This window comes from Schistocerca piceifrons, chromosome 2 (assembly GCF_021461385.2).
Source record: "Schistocerca piceifrons isolate TAMUIC-IGC-003096 chromosome 2, iqSchPice1.1, whole genome shotgun sequence".
NCBI classification, from domain to species: Eukaryota; Metazoa; Arthropoda; class Insecta; order Orthoptera; family Acrididae; genus Schistocerca; species Schistocerca piceifrons.
Window position 1 is genome coordinate 138,976,321 of NC_060139.1, and position 21,513 is coordinate 138,997,833.

Sequence of the window (21,513 nt, forward strand, 5' to 3'; positions counted from 1 at the left end):
GGAACATAAAAACCTAGAAGATGGCCAGGCTGAGAATCTTGAAGAAATTCTGAGTCAACGAACTCACTCACTAAAACCATTGTCAAGAAAAACTTCTTTGTATCAGTTCACGAACACTATTCGTCCTTCTGAGACGGTTACCAGGAAGAATGATTAGAGAGGACCGAGAAGATTCAAACAATAGCGGCACATTTTGTCTTTAGCCTAGTTCGGAAGCGCGAGAGTGTTGCAGAGATCCTCATCAAACTCTAGTGGCAGATGCTGCAAGAGAGGCGTTGCGCATTGCGAGCAGGTTTATTGTTAAAGGATCGACAGTGCAGGGTGCACCAAGTGTAATGACCACGGTGTGAAAATCAGAGAAATTCGAGTTCGTGTGAAGGCTTATCGACTGCACCATTCGCGAAAGGAAATAAACAATGGGAAGTGGCAGTGGAGATGGTACTGGAGGCACCTTAAGCCACGTACCGTGATGTGGATTCCAGAGTGTGGATGCAGTTGTGGACAGAATACTCTACAGAGTTCTACAACACTTAAAAGATTTCTGTACGAAATCATTAGTACATCTTATATTTTTAGGCAAGGATTTGCGTAAGAAGCTTGTGAAAGTATGAATTTCGAGGGGAGTATTTTATGAAACGCTGACCATAGGAACGTCCGAGAACAACAAAACGGTAGCACTAGAAATTTCGTGTTACAGAAGGCTGCCAAAACCAAAGTGGAAATAAAAACTAATTTAGTGTGAAGTGAGGAGGCAGTAGAGAGAAGAGGAACGTAGTGAGGAGATTGGATTTGTCTGTGGGACGTGTCTTAGGGCATTCAGAAATAGTTTTCATACTGGACACTGTAATGGGGAGCTAAAAACTGCAGAATCAAAGAAATAGTACATTTTATAAAACATATGATAGAGAACTGTAGGTAGAGAAAATCTGCAAGGATGGGAAGGTCGAAAGTAGAATGACATAATTAGTTTTAGAGTAGCGTATAGGGTAGCGTATGTGCTTTTAGCGTTTCATTTTGATACAAGAAGTGCTAAGAATATTATTTTTCGGTTAAATCACTTAAATAAGTTTCGACTTTTAGCATTTGCCTTCTTTTACATTTCGGAGTTCCTGGAATCCCTTGCAGATATGGGGCTAGGTATATATTCAAAAATTTATGAAACACCAAACGTACCACCGTATTTCCCGAGGGAATGTTCATCGTTCCACCGAAAAAGATATTTGTGGCTAAACTTAAAAACTGTCGGACAGACTGACCCTCTATGCTCGTAAACTATCGTCTATAATAATATCAAAAGGAAAGAAAGTAATTTTGAGCAGCTATTGTATGACGATTGGTTTCAGCAAATATGTAGGTGCCAGAGAAGCAATTCCAGAGCTGCCCCTAGTAACACGAAGCAAAACTCTGGAATCTTTCATATAATTGAAGACTTTGACACTTTATGGTGCAGTAGGATATCATATATCTTTAGAGGAATTGGGATAAAATACAGACACGGTTGGGTTATTAAACAGGAGTAATAAAGAGGAAAAATGAAGAAAGGAATAGATATTTATTTAACATAATATCGCCAAATATAGAGTTGTAGAAGCGAAGGACTTTTCCTAGGAGAGTATACTGCGTATCATGACAAAAAATTGCAAAAAGTAGCCTGGTGTAGGTAAGGAAAGCCTTCCTCAATTAAAGAATCTTGCTGGTATTACATATTGACACGAATCGAGGGAAGAAGTTACTAAAGCGTACGTGCGGAGGACAATATTCTATATGGAAGTAAAATCTTCGGAACAGGAAGCGTTTCAGAAATACAGTGCTGTAGAGGAATGCTAAAGAAGAGAAAAATTGTTGGCACTTGTGCTATAGCGTCCAGGACAGCGGCAGATTAGGCGCACAGGAAAGGACAATCATGGAGAGTAATGGGTATGAAAAGATACACAGGACATAGGAAGATAGGGAGCGTGTTATCAAGTTGAAATACTGATAAGAAAAACGTCACGAATTTGATGTGTACAAATACATCATGAACAGTTATTCCAACAGCTTCTACAGTCTGTTCCAACAGCTCTCGTCGGTTTGGCAGCTGTTCCGTGCGCTGATGAAGGAACTTGCGCGCCCTCGGTTAATCTGCGCCTCCGTAGGTCCCGGGGGATGCTAATTACAAAGCTCCGGAGTTAAGCACCACAGGTAGTAACGGCATGTTAGCTGGTATTAAGCGGCGATTAGTTAATTAGCAGCAATTAACGCCCAGGCCGTTAGTGCACCCCGCAGCTGACTTGCGGTTCGATGACTAGGAAATTATGATAGCAAGACTTCACTCGTTAATATCGAATATCTAATGTAAAATGTTTTCCCACGATAATAACACAAACGTGCATGCTCAGTGCACCATTAGAGCCTGGCACATAGCGTGTGAATAATGTTGTACTCCAGTCAGAGGTGATTTCGACTGAAATAATAAAAAAATATCTTTTAAAATGCTATGTATTGTTTTAAGTAAGGCAACATGTTACTTCAAATATATACAGTACACTGTCATTTGATACGAGTTTTCGAAAATCCAGGAAATAAGAAAATTAAGTTTAACCTCACTAAAAATAAGTTCCGAGGCAAGCTGCTACAGCCGTGAAAGCGCTTGTTAGTGCACGGTCCAGTCACATTAACATGACCACCGCCTATGTTCGACGTCATTATGCAAAAACCACTCACGGACGCCAGATGGCAGCACTGGTACTGGAGGGTAAGTAAAGAGTGTCTGGGGGACGCGGACAATGGTGCAGTCGTTGTCGTAATGCCGAAGCGGACAGATTCATCCGAAGTCCAAAAGGGCGTGATCATCGGGCCATTTCCGAAATGGCTAAGTTTGTAAACTGCCTTGCGCGCCGCCGTAGTGTCAGTAGACCATGCATGGTGTGACGCCCCCTCTCCGCCGCGTACTGGCTTTGTCGACGCCGTGGAGCTGTTACTGCTACAGCTCGGTCGGTGGAGTCGAGACGCGATGCGCGATGATGGATGTCTCCGTCGGTTAACGAGAGACGAGATTTGAAAAAGCTCTTAAAAATCGTTCCTCGCGTGATGACTAAAGTTTGATTGCGAGTCCGCACAGTTTCCTTATTAATGCGAACTGCGTACTCTGATTGTCTCATATGGTTTGAAGCTGAATTATTATGTGCCCGGTTAACACTTTACTGCAGTAATTGATGAATCTTCCCTCATGCGCATCGTCCACATCACCAAAAGCGAGGATAAAGTTAAATTGCAGATCGTATTGGTCGTTGTTTGTTCGTTGCAAAGTAAAATTGTTCGCTCTATATGACGCGAGATCCAAAGATACTCTTTAATAATGTCTTAATTATCTTGCGTCTTAATATTATGTATGTCCAAACCTTCCTTGTGACAACTCATAGTCCACGAATTTACTTCCAAGTTAAAACTGTTCAGTAACTTTTGATGAGCAATTACCAAATATTCATAGAATGATGGAGGCGACATGTTGAATTTCCACTTTTCATGAACAATTTTATTGTTCGCTTTCGCTAAATACTTTATAAACATCACGCCACACGCACACACGGTTAATTAGCACTGGCAGTTCTGTTAGTTTCAAGTATCGTGACAATTACGACAGCTTTAACCGTCGGCGTAATTGTATCTTCTTCATGTATTCGTGTCAATGTCAGCTACTCGAGACTAAACGTGTATTATAGACTTTTGAAACTTTGGACATTCCTTTGTATAAGTTCACTTATATGAATGATGAGTCCAATATTGCCTACTTCCGTTAATAAAGTCCAACAACTCGGTATACACACTCAGCATACTATCTCGATTCAAGTCTCTAGTCCGAAAATCAGTTCACAAAATTCATGCGTCTGCGTCACGCAACAACGACTTTTGAAAGTAAAGCAATCTCGTCACGCTCCGTTCGCTCAACTATGGCAAGAGCTGCTCTCGTATGACTTGATAGCACGATAGCTAGGAAGCGACTTAGTTTTTTCGTGAATGAGTATTGTAGACGGATTGAATTTCTTCGTTGCGTTTACAACTCGCTTCCACATAAAAGTTATCTCTGACCGTCATTTCTTTGGACTTAACTTTCATGGTATGAATTTGCAAAAAAAATGGCATTGAGCAGTATGGGACTCAACTGCTGTGGTCATAAGTCCCATAGAACTTAGAACTACTTAAACCTAACTAACCTAAGGACATCACACACATCCACGCCCGAGGCAGGATTCGAACCTGCGACCGTAGCGGTCGTGCGGTTCCAGACTGTGGCGCCTTTAACCGCTCGGCCACTCCGGCCGGCTATTAATTTGCAGTTATTACTTAGATTGACATTGTAATTCTGTCAGAGACAGCAAAGGATTCGGAAGAGCAGTTGAACGGAATGGACAGTGTCTTGAAAGGAGGGTATAAGATGAACATCAACAAAAGCAAAACGAGGATAATGGAATGTAGTCGAATTAAGTCGGGTGATGCTGAAGGAATGAGACACTTAAACTAGTAAAGGAGTTTAGCTATTTGGGGAGCAAAATAACTGATGATGGTCGAAGTAGAGTGGATATAAAATGTAGACTGGCAATGGCAAGGAAAACGTTTCTGAAGAAGAGAAATTTGTTAACATCGAGTATAGATTTAAGTGTCAGGAAGTCGTTTCTGAAAGTATTTGTATGGAGCGTAGCCATGTATGGAAGTGCAACGGATCGGTTGGTAGGACATGTTCTGAGGCATCAAGGGATCACCAATTTAGTATTGGAGGGCAGCGTGGAGGGTAAAAATCGTAGAGGGAGACCAAGAGATGAATACACTAAACAGACTGAGCAGGATGTAGGTTGCAGTAGGTATTGGGAGATGAAGAAGCTTGCACAGGATAGAGTAGCATGGAGAGCTGCATCAAACCAGTCTCAGGACTGAAGACCACAACAACAAAAACTTGATGTTTGGCCAATAACTAAAGATGACCTTTCTTTATTCTTCCTTTCTACCAAAACACACTCTGTGATGCTTAATGTTGGTATTTATCGAGACTTTCTGGTGTTATATCGTTGGCAAAGTTGTCGTACCTGTCAGGATAACTTTTCCCTGCTTTACATCATGATCGTCTTTCCTAATTGGGTTTTTGGGGTTCATTAGGGTGTTACAATGGGAAAATGGCGCTATCTAAAACCAGTCCCAAGGCAACTACGGTGCACCGCGGGCTCTAGATGACAGGGGCGAGGAATGGCTGCAGGGAACTGCACGGGCGAATACACGTGCAAGTGTTCAGCAACCTTCCGCCCAGATGAACCACGGGGCTACCAGCAGTGTCTCCCCTACGACTGTTAAGCGAACGTTGCTGCATACGGGTCCCCGCAGCAAGTTCCTGGTTCATGCACCCACGCTTACTGCTGTTCATCGGAGATGAAGGCTGGAATCTGCACATCAGTACCATAACTGGGCGTCCACTGAGTTACGACAGGTAGCCTTTTCAGATGAATCACGTTTTATGTTATTTCAGGCAGATGTCCGTTCGCGTGTACGGTCCTGCAATAATCGTCGGGAAGGTACAAACCTTTATCCGACAGGAAGAAGATGCTGCGATATGCAAATGATTAGCTTTCCAGAGCATTCACACAAGGTTGGCGCCGGTAGCGACACCTCCAACGTCCTGACACGAGGAAAGTTTCCAACCGATTTCTCATACACAAACAGCAGTTGACCGGCTTTGCCTGGTGAAACGTTGTTGTGATGCCTCGTGAAAGGAGGAGAAATGCGCACCATAACGTTTCGACCTAGATAAAGGTCGGATTGTAGCCTATCGCGATTGTGGTTTATCGTACCGCAACATTGCTGCTCACGTTGGTCGAGATCCAATGACTGTTAGCAGAATATGGAATCGGTGGGTTCAGGAGGGTAATATAGAACGCCGTGCTGGATCCCAACGGCCTCGTACCACTAGCAGTCGAGATGGCAGGCATCTTATCCGCATGGCTGTAACGGATCGTGCAGCCACGTCTCGATCCCTGAGTCAACAGATGGGGACGTTTGCAAGACAACAACCATCTGCACGAACAGTTCGACGACGTTTGCAGCGGCAAGGACTATCAGCTCGGAGACCGTGGCTGCGGTTACCCTTGAAGCTGCATCACAGACAGGAGCGCCTGCGATGGTGTACTCGACGGCGAACCTGGGTCCACGAAAGGCAAAACGTCATTTTTTCGGATGAATCCAGGTTCTGTTTACAGCATCATGATGGTCGCATCCGTGTTTGGCGACATTACGGTGAACGCACATTGGAAGCGTGTATTCGTCATCGCCATACTGGCGTATCACCCGGCGTAATGGTATGGGGTGCCATTGGTTACACGTCTCGGTCACCTCTTGTTCGCATTGACGGCACTTTGAACAGTGGACGTTGTATTTCAGATGTTTTACGAGCCGTGGCTCTACGCTTCATTCGATCCCTGCAAAACCCTACATTTCAGCAGGATAACGCACGACACATGTTGCAGGTCCTGTACAGGCTTTTCTGGATACAGAATATGTTCGACTGCTGCAGTGGCCAGCACATTCTCCAAATCTCTCACCAACTGAAAACGCCCGCATCTCGTGGTCGTGCGGTAGCGTTCTCGCTTCCCACGCCCGGGTTCCCGGGTTCGATTCCCGGCGGGGTCTGTGATTTTCTCTGCCTCGTGATGGCTGGGTGTTGTGTGCTGTCCTTAGGTTAGTTAGGTTTAAGTAGTTCTAAGTTCTAGGGGACTGATGACCATAGATGTTAAGTCCCATAGTGCTCAGAGACATTTGAACCATTTTTTTGAACTGAAAACGTCTGGTCGATGGTGGCCGAGCAACTGGGTCCTCACAATACGCCAGTCACTACTCTTGATGAACTTTGGTATCGTGTTGAAGCTGCATGGGCAGCTGTATCCGCACACGCCATTCGCGCTCTGTTTGACTCAATGCCCAGGCGTATCAAGGCTGTTATTACGGCCAGAGGTGGTTGTACTGGGTACTGATTTCGCAGGATCTATGCACCTAAATTGCGTGAAAATGTAATTACATGTCAGTTCTAGTATAATATATTTGTCCAATGAATACCCGTTTATTATCTGCATTTCTTCTTGGTGTAGCAATTTTAATGGCCAGTAGTGTAGTTTTTCTTGTCCTTGGCTCGATGCCATCTACGCGCGGGTAAAGCAACATGTCTCACAGGTCGCAGTGTACGTGAGTGGCTCGTAGAACACTAGAATAAGTTTACCGTACTCCTCTGGCTACCAAACTCCCCGTATTTAAACCGTGGGTCATCCACGAGCGGTCTGTGCGCGCCATGGATCCTTAGCCGAGAAACTCAAATCAGTTGGTTCTCATGGCTCCACATCCCTGCCGATACGCTCCAGAAACTCAAAGACGTACTTACTGTACGTCCGCGCTGCAAAAGGTGGTTATTCAGACATCTGACAGGTGGTCATATTAATGTGACCGTACCGTGTATACGTGAAATAAGACGTGTAAAATGTTTACTATTGTCTAACGTGCAGGTATCTTTGTACAGCGCGGCTAGTGAAGGAATTTGCTTTCAAACGCGTCCTACCGCGGCGGTAGGCGGAGTTTGTCAACAAAATTCTTCAGTGAATCTGACAGCACTGTCACAGCACACTGAGGAGGGCAATTTACAACAGCGGTCGAAACGTTGGAAAATTTTACTTATTGACAATGTGGTCACATACCATGAAGAATTTTATTGACAGTGCCGACAACGGCTGCGAAAATTTAAGCTTGCAAACTGCACTACTGGCCATTAAAATTGCTACACCACGAAGAAATCCAGAAGATAAGCGGGTATTCATTGGACAAATATATTATACTATAACTGACATGTGATTACATTTTCACGCAATTTCGGTTCATAGATCCTGAGAAATCAGTACCCAGAACAACCACCTCTGGCCGTAATAACGGCCTTGATACACCTGGGCATTGAGTCAAACAGAGCTTGGATGGTGTGTACAGGTACAGCTGCCCATGCAGCTTCAACACGATACGACAGTTCATCAAAAGTAGTGACTGGCGTATTGTGACGAGCCAGTCGCTCGGCCACCATTGACCAGACGTTTTCAATTGGTGAGAGATCTGGAGAATGTCCTGGCCAGGGCAGCAGTCGAACATATTCTTTATCCAGAAAAGCCCTTACAGGACCTACAACATGCGGTCGTGCATTATCCTGCTGAAATGTAGGGTTTCGCATGGATCGAATGCAGGGTAGAGCCAAGGGTCGTAACACATCTGAAATGTTACGTCCACTGTTCAAAGTGCCGTCAATGCGAACAAGAGGTGACCGAGACTTGTAACCAGTGGCACCCCATACCATCACGCCGGGTGATACGCCAGTATGGCGATGACGAATACACGCTTCCAGTGTGCGTCTACAGCAGATGTCGCCAAACACAGATGCGACCATCATGATGCTGTAAACAGAACCTGGATTCATCCGAAAAAATGACGTTTTGCCATTCGTGCACCCAGGTTCGTCGTTGAATACACCATCGCAGGCACTTCAGTCTGTGATGCAGCGTCAAGGGTAACCACAGCCATGGTCTCTGAGCTGATAGTCCATGCTGCTGCAAACGTCGTCGAACTGTTCGCGCAGATGGTTGTTGTCTTGCAAACGTCCCCATCTGTTGACTCAGGGATCGAGACGTGGTTACACGATCCGTTACAGCCATGCGGATAAGATGCCTGTCATCTCGACTGCTAGTGGTACGAGGCCGTTGGGATCCAGCACGGCGTTCTATATTACCCTCCTGAACCCACCGATTCCATATTCAGCTAACAGTCATTGGATCTCGACCAACGCGAGCAGCAATGTCGCGATACGATAAAACGCAATCGCGATAGGCTACAATCCGACCTTTATCCAGGTCGGAAACGTTATGGTACGCATTTTCCTCCTTACACAACAACGTTTCACCAGGGAACGCCGGTCAACTGCTGTTTGTGTATGAGAAATCGGTTGGAAACTTTCCTCATGGGAGCACGTTGTAGGTGCCTCCACCGGCGCCAACCTTGTGTGAATGCTCTGAAAAGCTAATCATTTGCATATCACAGCATCTTCTTCCTGTCGGTTATATTTCATATCTGTAGCACGTCATCTTCGTGGTGTCGCAATTTTAATGGCCAGTAGTGTAGAATTTGCTTGCGACTACAGTGAATGTCAAACAAAGGGTTGCTGAGGGTGAGAGGGTGAGAGTAAGATGGCATGCCTTTGGCCAGGCAGTCACGAGGGAATGCAATCTGCGACGGAAGCGCCAGTGTCCAGGAATGTAATTAGAGCGCAGTCGGCAGGCGTCTCTTGATTACGTGGGCTAATTACGGGCCAGTGGCGGTTGGCTGTCCCTGTGGGAGGGCGGGCGACAGCTTGGATGCCGCGCGACCACTTGCCGATACCCACGTCTGCTCTGGAATTGTCTCCGTCGTCTCAAAGCAAATGCCTCGCCGGCATAGCCAACAGGCGCGAGCTACTTGCAGACACGATGAGCTCGCCAGGGGCCTTTCGAGGGCTAATGGAGATTGCTATGAAACCACTCCACCAAGAGCTCTTCGCAATAGCTTTCTGCAGACAATATCTTGTTGGCGTTTCGCAGCAAGCAGGATCGCTTGCAGTTACGGAGTTGTCATTATTCCCACGAATGTGGACTCGAGCTTCCCCTTGTGGAGGTGCGTTTTGTTCTACTGCGTATTAACGAAATTGCGGTTATATGGGGTACCAAATGAAATTTCTGTCTGGACTTGTGATTGCCTGGCTTGGATGATGCAGCTTGTTATCCTGAACGGAAAGTTGTCGAGAGCTGTAGATGTAATTTAAGGCGTGCCTCAGGGCAGTGTGTTGGCCCCGTGTTGTTGATGTTGTATATTATGACCTGGCAGAGATTACTACTAGAAACTACTGACTTCATGCAAGTGGTGACGTTATCTATAATGAAACATTGTCTGTAAAAAGGTTACATCGATTTGATGGTGGTGCTAACAACGGCAGATTTCTTTAAATGTTTAGAAATGTCAAATTTTGTACTCAACAGAAATCGTAAACGTAAGGTTTTAGGTCTAGAATGTGAATGAGTCACAATGAGTGTTGAATCCTGCCTTGACGTCAAATATGGGTGGTCTAGGGTACCTGCCTTCTCGGATTGCTAGACAACATTCAAACAAATCGTATTAATGAGTTTTATTACGAAATGAAAAAGGACAATACCGAACTTTGACAATAACACAGAAGTGTCGCAAGCGAAGAGCGACATTCAGATAAGAAATTTCTTCAGTATATATAATTCTTAAGTCACTAATCTTGAAATGCCTAGTCTAGAAGCTGATGTGGAAGTGGGGCGCGACCAGTCGGCGCGGCTTTTATGTCCTCTTCGCATAGAGGCCGCTGCGGTCGAGTTGTCATCCTGGAGAGGGGCAGTCAGCGTGCAATTGACTGACGTCTTCTTTACAGCCCTCTCTGCTCTAACGTTCCCGACTGGCGTGCCGGCCGGTGTGGCCGAGCGGTTCTAGGCGCTTCAGTCTAGATCCGTGCGGTCGCTACTGTCGCAGGTTCGAATCCTGGCTCGGGCATGGTTGTGTGTGATGTCCTTAGGTTAGTTAGGTTTAAGTAGTTCTAAGTTCTAGGGGACTGATGACCTCAAATGTTAAGTCCCATAGTGCTCAGAGCCATTTTTTGAACCTACTGGCGTGCCGTCACTTGACTTTACGCCGTAACAATGGAAATCAGGTAACTCACACAAATACCTCGTTGTGAAACTCGGTATGGATGTGAAACTGAACAATCACAAAGGTTCAGTCGTATCTACTGCAGGTGACAGACTTCGGTTGTATGCGGTATTACAAATCGATAGTGACTTAATTAACTGTACCCTTTACTCATCACTGGTTGTCTGGAACATTCGAAGCTGAGAGCGTCTTTTCCGGTTCAAAAATGGTTCAAATGGCTCTGAGCACTATGGGACTCAACTGCTGTGGTCATCAGTCCCCTAGAACTTAGAACTATTTAAACCTAACTAACCTAAGGACATCACACACATCCATGCCCGAGGCAGGATTCGAACCTGCGACCGTAGCAGTCGCACGGTTCCGGACTGCGTGCCTAGAACCTCGAGACCACCGCGGCCGGCCGTCTTTTCCGGCAGAAGCCATTGTCTTACTGCTCTCTTCATCAATGTCCAAGCACACCGTTATATGAAACGAGGGCAATCGTTTGCTGGTTTCGTGTGGAACAGGAACGGTTGTATGCACTCGAATAGCGCAAAAAAATGGAGAGCTGATAAAATATGAGTTTGTAAGTTTTCCGTCGGATGGTAGGGCAACAGAGAGTGATTAACTGGTTTATTATCGGAAGGTGCGCGTAGTTAGACACGAAAGCAGTGGTCAAATCAGTACCATAAAACTTGGTGAGTAACGCCTGTTGGAGGGCTGTATTACTACTTGAACAGTTATTAAGGCTACCGTGGACTGTTATAGCTTCATGGTTTAATTTGGAATAGCAGTACAGCAAAAGTAAACTTCAGTGTGAATTAAATTTAACTGTAAATATCAGCATGTTAGGATCTAGTCAACGTTAGGAAGTGCGTTAGTTACGAAATCAATGAACTATGTCAGTTCTCCTAAATTGTCGAATTGATGACTTTACGAATATTAAAGCAACACGGTTACGTTTCGAACGAAGCACGTTTTTTTGTTTGATCATCCTTTAGTAACGTCCGATCGCTGCAAATAAATTGTTTCAGTTAAGAAACAGCAAGAATATAGAGGGACAAAAGTTAACGCTGGTAAAGTCCTCCGTCCACAGGCCTTGACGGGTCCACCTGTAGCGACCGACCGCGGTGTCATCCTCTGCGAATGGCGTCATTGGATGTGGTGTGGAGGGACGTGGCTTCAGAACGCCGCTCTGCCGGCCGTTGTCGGTTTTCATGACCATGAGCCGCTACTGCTCTATCAAGCAGCTCCTCAATAGGCATCACGAGTCTGACAAGGGAATGGTCCAGCTCTGAAGTCTTATTCGGGAAGAATACAGCGAAAGAAGTGCACTGTCAAAATTTTAGCATCCAAGACGCACTGCAAGTATTTTTTAAAAATTGTTGAAGTTACTCGTTTTTGTCGCATGAAGATGCGTTTATCACAGCAATTTGTACAGCGCTTCCTACCTAGCAAACCACCACTGGAATCACATCCCTAGACGCTTATGCGGTGGACCTCTCTGACGAGGCTTTCCCCATGACAAGACCTGCCGTAGGGCAGAACACAAAGTTTTATTTTTCCTAAGTAGCGCGTGACCGGCTGCGACGAGAGAGTGCATAGGCTGTAGTGCTTATACACGGAGCGACACAAGCGAATTTGTAGCACCTAAACCGTACAAAAATGTCACATATATCATTAATGTTTTGAATAAGAGGCAATTCGTATCGACAACTGAACTGTTGCATATGTAATTCTTACAAGGGTAGAAGAGGAAAATAAATCAAGGCAGTGTTTAATGTTACATTATTGTTGACTTTGTCAATCGTGAAATGAAATACTTCTTATGTATACATCATTTTACAAATTCTTGTTGCACAGTTCTTATGATAATTTTAGAATAATGTAGGCTTATAGCTTAGTAACAATGAAACAGTTCCTTGTTTATTACCCATAGTCGTCACAATAAAGCGAAATGTCATTTGAACGACAAAAACAAACATTTTCCTTATAACAGGCACACATGACTAAAGAAAAATTAATGCTTTCAGGCACTTCACAGTGATAACTCATTTAATTTGACAGAATTGCGGTGGAATAAAATTTGGTCCTGGCAGTTGCTCTCCTTATTGTGCAGTATACGGAGCATACTTAAGGCAGTTCGTAAAATATGCCGCTGCAATCTGATAAAGCACAAAAGACTGAAATTTAAGAATAATGTTGTCTTGATAAACATCAAATGGCATAGAACTATTGGAAATTACTGTCCGGCAATTACTTTAAAATATTTTTCTACTGTCCAAAAACTTATTTATCGAGAGTCGCTTGGTTGTTCTGGGTGGAATCCAAATTTTACTAACAGTCTTTCCGTCGTCCTCCTGAAGACAGAGGTATCGATATGTCGGGTTCATGAGTCCAACAAAAGGAATGAATTAATTTCTGCAACTGGTTCGAAACAATTTCGAATGAAATGTTAAAACTTATTCTTCCATATTTTTCCAGAATTTGGTAAGTCTATTATAAGATTTAGGCACTAAACAGTCCTTTTTCTTATTTTTGTTTAGTATGCCTTGAGGTCTCTGAAGACAGATATAAAGCTTCATAAACAGTAATACTCTCATACTTCTTATTGTCACGGTTGTATATCGAGGTGCCGTAGTATTAATCAATTGCACAACAGACTCTGTCTTCTTTCCTCCTCGATAAAGTGCGGTTCGCTCGCGGTTCTTTCGCGAAACATGACTGATCGGCGTTAGAAGCAACAGACATGGGGATAACAGCAAGCTTTGTCTTCATGTGAGGTATGTCAGGTATGAATTAATAGCATCTCCTCTACACCTTTACTTGAAGTAAACTTCGTTGTTTTGAAATTTCCAATACTGTTTGATTCCTTTAATTTGCTTAACCAGGACGAAGAAGACGTTTCGGGAAATGTTCATCTCAGCTGCAATTCGAAGGTCGTCCATTGATAACGGTGCATTGCTTCTCACAAACAGCTCTACATGGTTCATATCTCAATAAAACTCCTCTAAAGAATCGTGTATTATTTATTCAAGTTTAGGACTTTATGTTGGTTATTTATGAGGGGTGACAAGACTTTGTGGCCGCCCTGTACAGTAAATCTTTCGGATAATTTCTCTTTCACATTTTCGCGAGTTTCATTTTGGCGAGTATTTATTACTTCGTGGAAGTCTTTCTTCCATTTATTCCTTTCACGGTCTGATTTTACGAAACAAAACCGTGTTTGCACACTGCTTAACGTTATGTGTTTAAAATATTGAATAAGGTTAGGTTAACTTAGGTATTGATTCAGTTTTATCTCCAGTGTTAACACTTTTTAACGCTACCACAAAAGCAAGTGGTAAATATTGTGGATATTGAAAGTGTTGCAAATGTGAGTGAACAGTAATTATGGATAATTGTTTCAGACAAACTATCAACGAAAACTGAAAATCGCTTTTCATATTACGACCGCGTCCACTTGTGTTACCTGTTTACCGATGTGCCGTCAACCAAGGATATGCAGCTGCCATGTTGCGCATGCGCAGTCCGCCTCAGCTCTAGTAGGGGTGTACAATTCTGCAGCTGCCTGGCGACCTACGAATTTGGCAATTTTCAATTTTTTTAAAATACTTATGGTGTGTCTTAGTAAGTGAAATGTTAACAGGGCCGTTATTTCGGTGATTTCCTCCTGTGTAAAAATTTTCTGAGCATGTTTTGACATGTGGGAATGGACCATTCCCTTGTGCGTGCACGCCATTCATGTCCTCCGACTAAGGAAAACTCCATGGAAGTACTGTAAATCGAACGTGGGTCTTGCCCATGACAGTCAACCGCGGTGACCACTCAGTTACAAAGGCATAGGATACTCGGGGAAACGAGTTTGTATGCTAAACTCTCGTGTGACCCATCCGAGAATATTATTCAAATGTCTGGACCCATAGCAAATAGGGCAAACAGGGAATATTGAACTTATACAAAGAAGGGTCACAGGTTTGTATGGGTTACGAGAGAACGTCACCGAGATGCTGTAAAACTGCCTTAGAAGCTTGAAGGTAGACGGGAATTACCCTGCGAGGCCCACTTACAGTGTTTCGCGAACCAGTACTCAATAACGCTCCAGAAGGAAACTGAAAATGATCATATCTAAGCAGGTGATGCAGAAACGCTATACTTGTGTGGAGCATTCGCAGATGGCAGGAAATGCGTCTTGCGGTGTTCAGAGTAGGAATGAAGCATAGCGGCGGAACATTGCGGGCCCTACAGAACTATATCTAACTTTCTGATACTCTGATTTTTTTGAAAAATTTCAAGTGTCATGCTGGGATAGCAAAAAAAGTAGACATGCCTGGTCATCATTATGGAGACCAGTTCTTGCAATTAACTTGCTTTCATTACAGTCGTACGGTGGACATGCTAAGCTTAATAAAACCGTCTCGGCTTTCCGGCCGCGTCATTTCGACTAAAATCTCAAGCTTTCGACAGCTGTTTCCTCCATCGTTATAAATAGTAAAACTACTGGCAGCCATGGCGGCGGGGTGTTCCGCTTAATTTAGCTTTCATCACCTCGAAAAAGTAGTTATGTGATTTCTCTTTTATTTTATTTTTAACGTTAAATGTCCACGGTCCTGATTCATACTGAAACCTCCGTACCACAGCAGACCAACACGATTTCTTAAGCCATCCAGATTGACGTGACACGACTTACCGAAAACGTATTACCGCACGATACTTTATCAGTCGGTTGCGCCATTTTGATTTTTCTCCTTCAGTATCGTTCTATGGTACTGTGGTGTAGGGACTGTAATGTGTACCAGGCTTGGGACGCAGTTCCCAGCCCTAAAACCTCATACTTTTCTACAGATGTCACTGTTACAGGCTCCGTTGACTAGGTCTGATAGCAATCGAATTGGTGGAGAAAGTGGCGCTCTTGTTACAGATCCCTAGCACTCCTGAAAAGATGAGGAACGTTAGCTTTAAAAATGTATCTGCGACTAAGCATTTACTTAATAAACACTGATAAAAACGAATTTAAAGCATGTGAAAGAATTCAAGCATTTACTTAATAAATACTGATAAAAACGAATTTAAAGATGGGAGGAACCGGAGCATAAACAGTGGAATGACATCTGTCTAGCAAAACTAGACTGAATGTGACAACAGCACTCAGATATGAAACGTTTTACGACTTTGTGCATAAATACCCTCTGTCCTGAATATTAGGAGAAGCTTTATGAAAACAATCTATTACTTGAAGCTAGTTTAATAAAGAACGCCACCTCACCAGTGGGAGCACACAGTGCATCCAGGAACATGGTCGATCATGCTGGTCCAGCTTTATGATGTTGGGAGAGATAATGTTGGATGGACGTACTGACCTCAACATCGTTGAACACTTTACACTCCCAGGCAACGTTATTGCGACACTTTACTCATTCTCCACGAGCGTCTTTTCAAGGGTGCATTCAGTCCTGACTTCATTTTATGGGTGACAATGCGCAGTGGCAAAGAAGAACGTCGGTGGAGGAAATCTTGTAAGGAGAGGAAGTTCGGCGAAGGACTGGCCTACACGTTCCCCTGGCTTAAATCCCTTCGAGCGCCTTTTGGTATGTTTTGGAGGGACGCATTGCAGGACGTCCATATGCACCAGTGATCAACCAATAGCCGTCAAACGTGCTGGTGAAGGAATGGAACGTCTTACACCAAGAACTCCTTACCAGTTTCTTGGCTAGCATGGCAGCACATGGCGAGCATGCATTGGCGTCCGTAGTAATCACAAACCCTAGTAAGATCCATTTATCGCCGTTTGCGACGTCCAGGGAACCATAATGATTCGCGGTCACTTCATTGTAATTATTGTCTTTGAATAAAATTGTTATTTCTATTCGTCTCCTTGCGTATCTCCTTCAGTAACCTTGTACTGTACTGTACTAAATTGTAGCAGTTGTTTCTATGTATGGTCCAAGTTTCATCGACCTATGTTACTTGGCAGTGGCACTTCATGCTCATGTTACTTTTGTCCTTAAGTTTTGCACACCGGAGTAATTTCCTGACTTGATAGATCACAAAATTTCCATATAAAATTTTTCGTCTCGCCTTCCTTTGCACCACTGTGTTACGTGTAAACATCTGTCCTTTCCACACTGCAGTCATGCGGCAGTCTGTGAGTATGTACACGAAAATAAAAACAAAGACTCATGTCATTTTTACGAGGAGAGTCAGTTTTTTCACTGATGATTAAAACTTCGACTGTCCTCGTGCTCGATTACGCTGGTTTGGAGCTTGCACACTGATGTTGTCGGGAGAGGATCGTGCTAGGAGGGGCGTTCAATAAGTAATGCAACACATTTTTTTCTCGGCCGGTTTCGGTTGAATAAGTGCGGAATTTGTTGTGCGACATCGTGGAATATTCCCGCTTCATACCCCATAGTGTCATGAAGTTCCGATAGGTGGCGGAGCTATATGTAGCCCTCAACATGAAGTCTGTAACGGAGTAGAATTCCAAGCAGAGAGCTGCCATTTTCTTTTGGCGGAAAACCAAAGCATCGCGGATGTTCATAGGTGCTTGCAAGAGGTCTGCGGAGACCTGGTAGTGAACAAAAGCACGCGCAGACGCGTCCGGTCGGTTGCATAGAGGTGTGACTGCTGCAGTGTCGGAACGTGCGGACACTCTCATTCGTGGTGATCGACGTATCACAATCGAACACCTCACTGCTGAAAAAAATGGTTCAAATGGCTCTGTTCACTATGGGACATAACTTCTGAGGTCATCAGTCCCCTAGAACTTAGAACTACTTAAACCTAAACTAAGGACATCACACACATCCATGCCCGAGACAGGATTCGAACCTGCGACCGTAGCGGTCGCGCTGTTCCAGACTGAACCGCCTAGAACCGCTCGGCCACACCGGCCGGCCCTCACTACTGAACTTGGCGTCTTTGTTGATAGTGCTGACATACTCTTCTATCAGTAGGGTGGTCCACAAAGAACAACGAAACTGCTTAAGCATTACAAGGCTGATAAGGAGAATTTTTTGTCGAAAATCGCTACGGCCAATGAAAGATAAGTTCGTTACCTCGAACCGGATGCAAATTGGCAATCCATGAAGTGGCAGCACACCACCTCTCCTCCGAAGAAAAAGTTCAGTGCCGCATCCTCAGCCTATAAAACCAGTGGAACGGTCTTCTGGGACTCTGAAGGGGTTAATCTGTTTGATGACCTCTCTCATGGTGTAGCGATCAGATCTGAAGTGTATTGTGCTACCCTCAGACAACTGAAGAAACGACTTCAGCGTGTTCGTCACCACAGCAATGTAAACGAATTTTTCCTTTTCCGTGACAACGTCGGGCCTCACACAAGTCTGCGAACGCTAGAGGAGCTCACAGAACTTCATTGGACTTTGCTTTCTCATCCCCCTGTCCGCCCCTGGTAGCTGAGTGGTCATCGTGACGGAATGTCATCCTAATGGTCCGGGTTCGATTCCCGGCTGGGTCGGAGATTTTCTCCGCTCAGGGACTGGGTGTTGTGTTGTCCATATCATCATCATTTCATCCCCATCGACACGCAAGTCGCCGAGGTGGCGTCAACTCGAAAGACTTGCACCAGGCGAACGGTCTATCCGACGGGAGGCCCTAGCCACACGGCATTTCCATTTTCTCATCCCCCTCTACATCCCTGATCTCACACCTTCCAACTTCCATTTGTTTGGCTCAATGAGGGTGCGGAAATCAGTATGTGGATGATGGAAGGCAATTGGCTTAGATACTGACCAATTGCGTCGTACTATGCGAGCATACAGGCTCTCCCAGTGAGGTGACTTGAGACCATCGCATTGAAGGGAGATTCTATTGAAAAAGTGGCTTTTGTAGCCGAATGAGTGAGGAATAATATGGTGTACTGGAATCCCGAATAGAGCCAACCTGCTTTCAGAGAAAAAAAGAAAATGTGTTGCATTACTTGTTGTACACCCCTCGTAGTTTCTGGCCGTGTCGTACTCCGTGAGAATTGACTGTCTGTCTGTCTGCCGCAGCCGCGGACGCTGTCGGAGTGGCGTCCGGTGTTCGGGGTGACGTCTGCCGTGTCTTTGACGAGCTGCGTGGTGTACCTGGCTGCGGGCAGCGGCGAGGTGCAGCCCTGGAACCACGCGCCGTGCCCCGCCGCGCGAAACGACCAGCGCGACCAGGAGCTGCGGCTGCGCCCCGACCGCGACCACGACCAGAACCACGACCACGACCGCGAGGACGAGGCCGCCTGAGCAGCCGCACCGCCTGCTGCCTGCTACTTCACTGCCACCAGCCGCGCCCCCGCTGCTGGGCTCACCGCAATCACTGCCGGCTGTCGCCGACGTTTACAGAATAGCTGACCTCAGAGTACAAGTGCCTTACTCTACTACAGATCCCTATGTAAAGCATGCCAACACGGATAAATGCTGAATGTGTGGATTACTAACTTCGTGTTTTTCGAACTAAAATAGATTAAAATTTCTCACGCTGGGAAATCAGAAGGAGCGTTCTTTTATTTGGTAAAACCTTTCTAAAGCTAATACTGCATAAATATTTCTTCACTTACAACCAGTTTCGAAAGACTTTCCTGTCATGTTCGAGTCTCGAAAATTTTTTATTGTTAAACTTTTTCATTTTGAGTTGAAGTTTCACACACAAGTTGTTACGTTAATAGATAGAAATGCAACACATTATACAAAGGTTCGTCAAGAATAAAACATTTAAAATCAAGAAACACATGGCAATGTGCGCATATGTAGCACACACGGATTATTTTTACTTCGTAAAACTAGCAGTACACAGTAAAATGCGTAGTAGCAGGTAACAATCCCCCGTGAGCACTACATATGCATATGTGCCATGTGCTCAAAATGTTTTTTTTTTCATTTTAAATATTTTATTTACGACGAACTTTTGTCTAATGTGCAACATTTTATCCTCTAACACGACAGCTTGACTTGAGGTTCCAGCTCAAAATGAACACGTTTTATCAGAAAAATTGATGACCTATGTCAAAACTAGTTGTTGTAAATAAATAAACATTTACGTTAGCTTGGTTTTAGAAAGTTTTTACCAAATAAAATAGACATGGACGCAACCACTTGAACTGTGAGGCTTTATTTTTAAATTCACGACGGGTTTCGCGCCAACAAATGCCCATCATCAGGTGAAGTTAGTCGTGTGATGCCACCTCGAGTGCCGCGAGACAGGGTGATGTCAGGGCGAAATAACCGTCTACTAATCGGATGGTATGGAACTGCTGTATTTCTTTACGTTGAAACCATTATAAAACATCATCATTAGCACTAACACTGGCAACAACAGCGTGAAATGCTGGTTCAAGTCTGTACCTTCCAGCAGCATGTGTGTGGTGTAATGAATGAAAAGTGTTGGCAATCTGATAAACTTAGGACAATGCTAGAACTTAGGTAGTTTACGTATTTTCAAAGTGGACTATGCGAGTAATAATTTTACCATTCAGTAAATCCAGAAGCTAATTTAGTTTCTAGTTTTCTAGTATTTGTTATGGGTTTCTATGTTCTCTTTGAATCTGACAAGTTGACTGGACTCCTTACTTCAACTGTTGTATTGAATGAACATCAAGTTTTCATATTTTGTTATAAATATAGATTGAACTTGAGTTATAATAGTAATTTATAAATTTATATGAATCTCTTCAACAAGGTTTACTACGTTCTTTCTTAATGAGAGAGCAGAGATGCCGTGCAATTGTGAAAACCAGATGTGCCAATGTTATAAATGGTGTTAATTCAAATTTTAAACATACTGTTTGGTTGTTCCAGTTGGGTATCACATTTGGTTTTTATTTTATGAACTGATAATAAATAAAAATTTATATGATGCAGTGTTTCAGTTTCAAAAAATACTGTAATGGAGTAAGAAACGAGGATAAATATATAAGTGCTAAAATGCACTAATACAACTAGAGGTAGGTAACTGTTCAGTTTGTATAGACATAATTCGAAAGATAGACTGACGTAATTACAAAAGAAACCTGCATCTACCAATATATTCGGAGTGAAGAGCTATGAAGAGCTACTGGTGGTCGATATGAGCGCGTCTCTTCTCGCAATACAAGAAGAAAAGTGAAGCACTATATGTAAACGATGCTCATCAGTCCGAAGATTGATTGGATGAAACTCTTCTCTCTATCCTGTGCAACCCTTTTATCTCCAAATTGCAACTTACATCGTTTGGAACCTATTTAATGCATTCATCTCTATGTACCCCTCTAAAATTTTTATCTCCCAAACCTTCCTCCACTACTAAACTGACGATCCCTTGATGTATCAGAAAGTGTCTTATCAATAGATTCCTTCTTTCAGTCAAGTTGTGCCAAAAATCTCTCGTTTAGTCCAGTACCTCCCATTGTTTATGTGATCCACCCATCTAATCCTCAGCATTCTTCCGCAGCACCACCTTTCAAAACATGTATTTTTTTCTTGTCTAAACTGTTTATCATCACCGATTCACTTTTAGACGAGGCTACATTCCAGACAAATAAGTTTAGAAAAGATTTCCAACACTTAAATCTATATTCGATGTTAACAAATTTCTCGTCTTCAGAAAAACTTTTTTGCCATTAGCAATCTACAGTTTACACACACTCTACTTCAGCCAGTATCAGTTATTTTACTATCCAAATAGTACAACTCATCTACTACTTTAAGTGTATCGTTTCCTGGGTTAGTTCCTTCATCATCCCCTGATGTAATTCATCTACATTCGATTACACTTGTTTTGCTGTTGTTAATGTTCATCTTATATCCTCCTTTGTAGCCACTG

At 43.8% G+C, this 21,513-nt stretch overlaps 1 protein-coding gene across 1 annotated transcript in view; it reads left to right on the forward strand.

Annotated features, from left to right (window-relative positions):
• LOC124775195 (sialin-like) overlaps positions 1–20,568 on the forward strand; it is a 526,531-nt gene extending 505,963 nt beyond the window's left edge. Inside the window, exon 12 of the mRNA XM_047250034.1 lies at positions 18,735–20,568. Within this exon, the coding sequence (XP_047105990.1) occupies positions 18,735–18,959 (225 nt within the window). The 3' untranslated portion in view covers positions 18,960–20,568. The remainder of the gene's footprint in view (positions 1–18,734) is intronic.
• The last annotated feature ends 945 nt before the right edge of the window (positions 20,569–21,513 follow it).